Consider the following 707-nt stretch of genomic DNA (forward strand, 5'->3'; position numbering starts at 1 on the left):
GCCCCTCGGTCACGCCGGCCGGGCGCCCCGCCCTCCACCTGTCCCCCAGCGAGTACGACATCCACGGGTTCCGGACGGTGCCCGAGGACGACGAGGAGGAGCAGCTGGTGGCCAGGGTCCGCGCCCTGGACCTGAAGACCCTGCACCTGGCGGAGACCCAGGAGGTGTCCACGGGGGTCAAGTGGGAGAACTACCTGGCCGGCACGGTGAACAGGGAGCTGGCCCGCGGCCCCGAGCTCAAGGGCCTGATCCGCGCGGGCATCCCGCACCAGCACCGCTCGCGGCTGTGGAAGTGGTGCGTGGACCTGCACACGCGCAAGTTCCGCGAGGCCGCCCCGCCCGGCTACTTCCAGGCGCTGCTGCGGGAGGCGCTGCAGCGGCCGAACCCGGCCTCCAAGCAGATCGAGCTGGACCTGCTGCGCACGCTGCCCAGCAACAAGCACTACCGCTGCCCCGAGTCCGAGGGCGTGCAGAAGCTGCGCCACGTGCTGCTCGCCTTCTCCTGGCGCAACCCCGACATCGGCTACTGCCAGGGCCTCAACCGGTGGGGCCCCGGGCAGGGCGCAGATGGGGCGGGGACCGGTCAGGGGCGGGGCCTCCAGCCCGCCGCCTGCGTGGGCAGCCCTGGGCGGGGGGGTGCGCGCTGCACGAGAGGAAGCGCGGGCCTGGGGAACAGGTCTTCACAGCCAGCTTCCTAGTACAGTCGC

At 72.7% G+C, this 707-nt stretch overlaps 1 protein-coding gene across 1 annotated transcript in view; it reads left to right on the forward strand.

Annotated features, from left to right (window-relative positions):
- Positions 1-2: 2 nt before the first annotated feature.
- Positions 3-707, forward strand: part of TBC1D2B (TBC1 domain family, member 2B) — a gene marked incomplete at its 5' end in the record, with an annotated part of 4,808 nt that continues 4,103 nt past the window's right edge. The window contains one exon of the mRNA XM_004695659.2: positions 3-544. Within this exon, the coding sequence (XP_004695716.2) occupies positions 3-544 (542 nt within the window). The remainder of the gene's footprint in view (positions 545-707) is intronic.

This window comes from Condylura cristata, unplaced genomic scaffold (assembly GCF_000260355.1).
Source record: "Condylura cristata isolate star-nosed mole 26May11 unplaced genomic scaffold, ConCri1.0 scaffold00087, whole genome shotgun sequence".
In the NCBI taxonomy this organism is placed as follows: domain Eukaryota; kingdom Metazoa; phylum Chordata; class Mammalia; order Eulipotyphla; family Talpidae; genus Condylura; species Condylura cristata.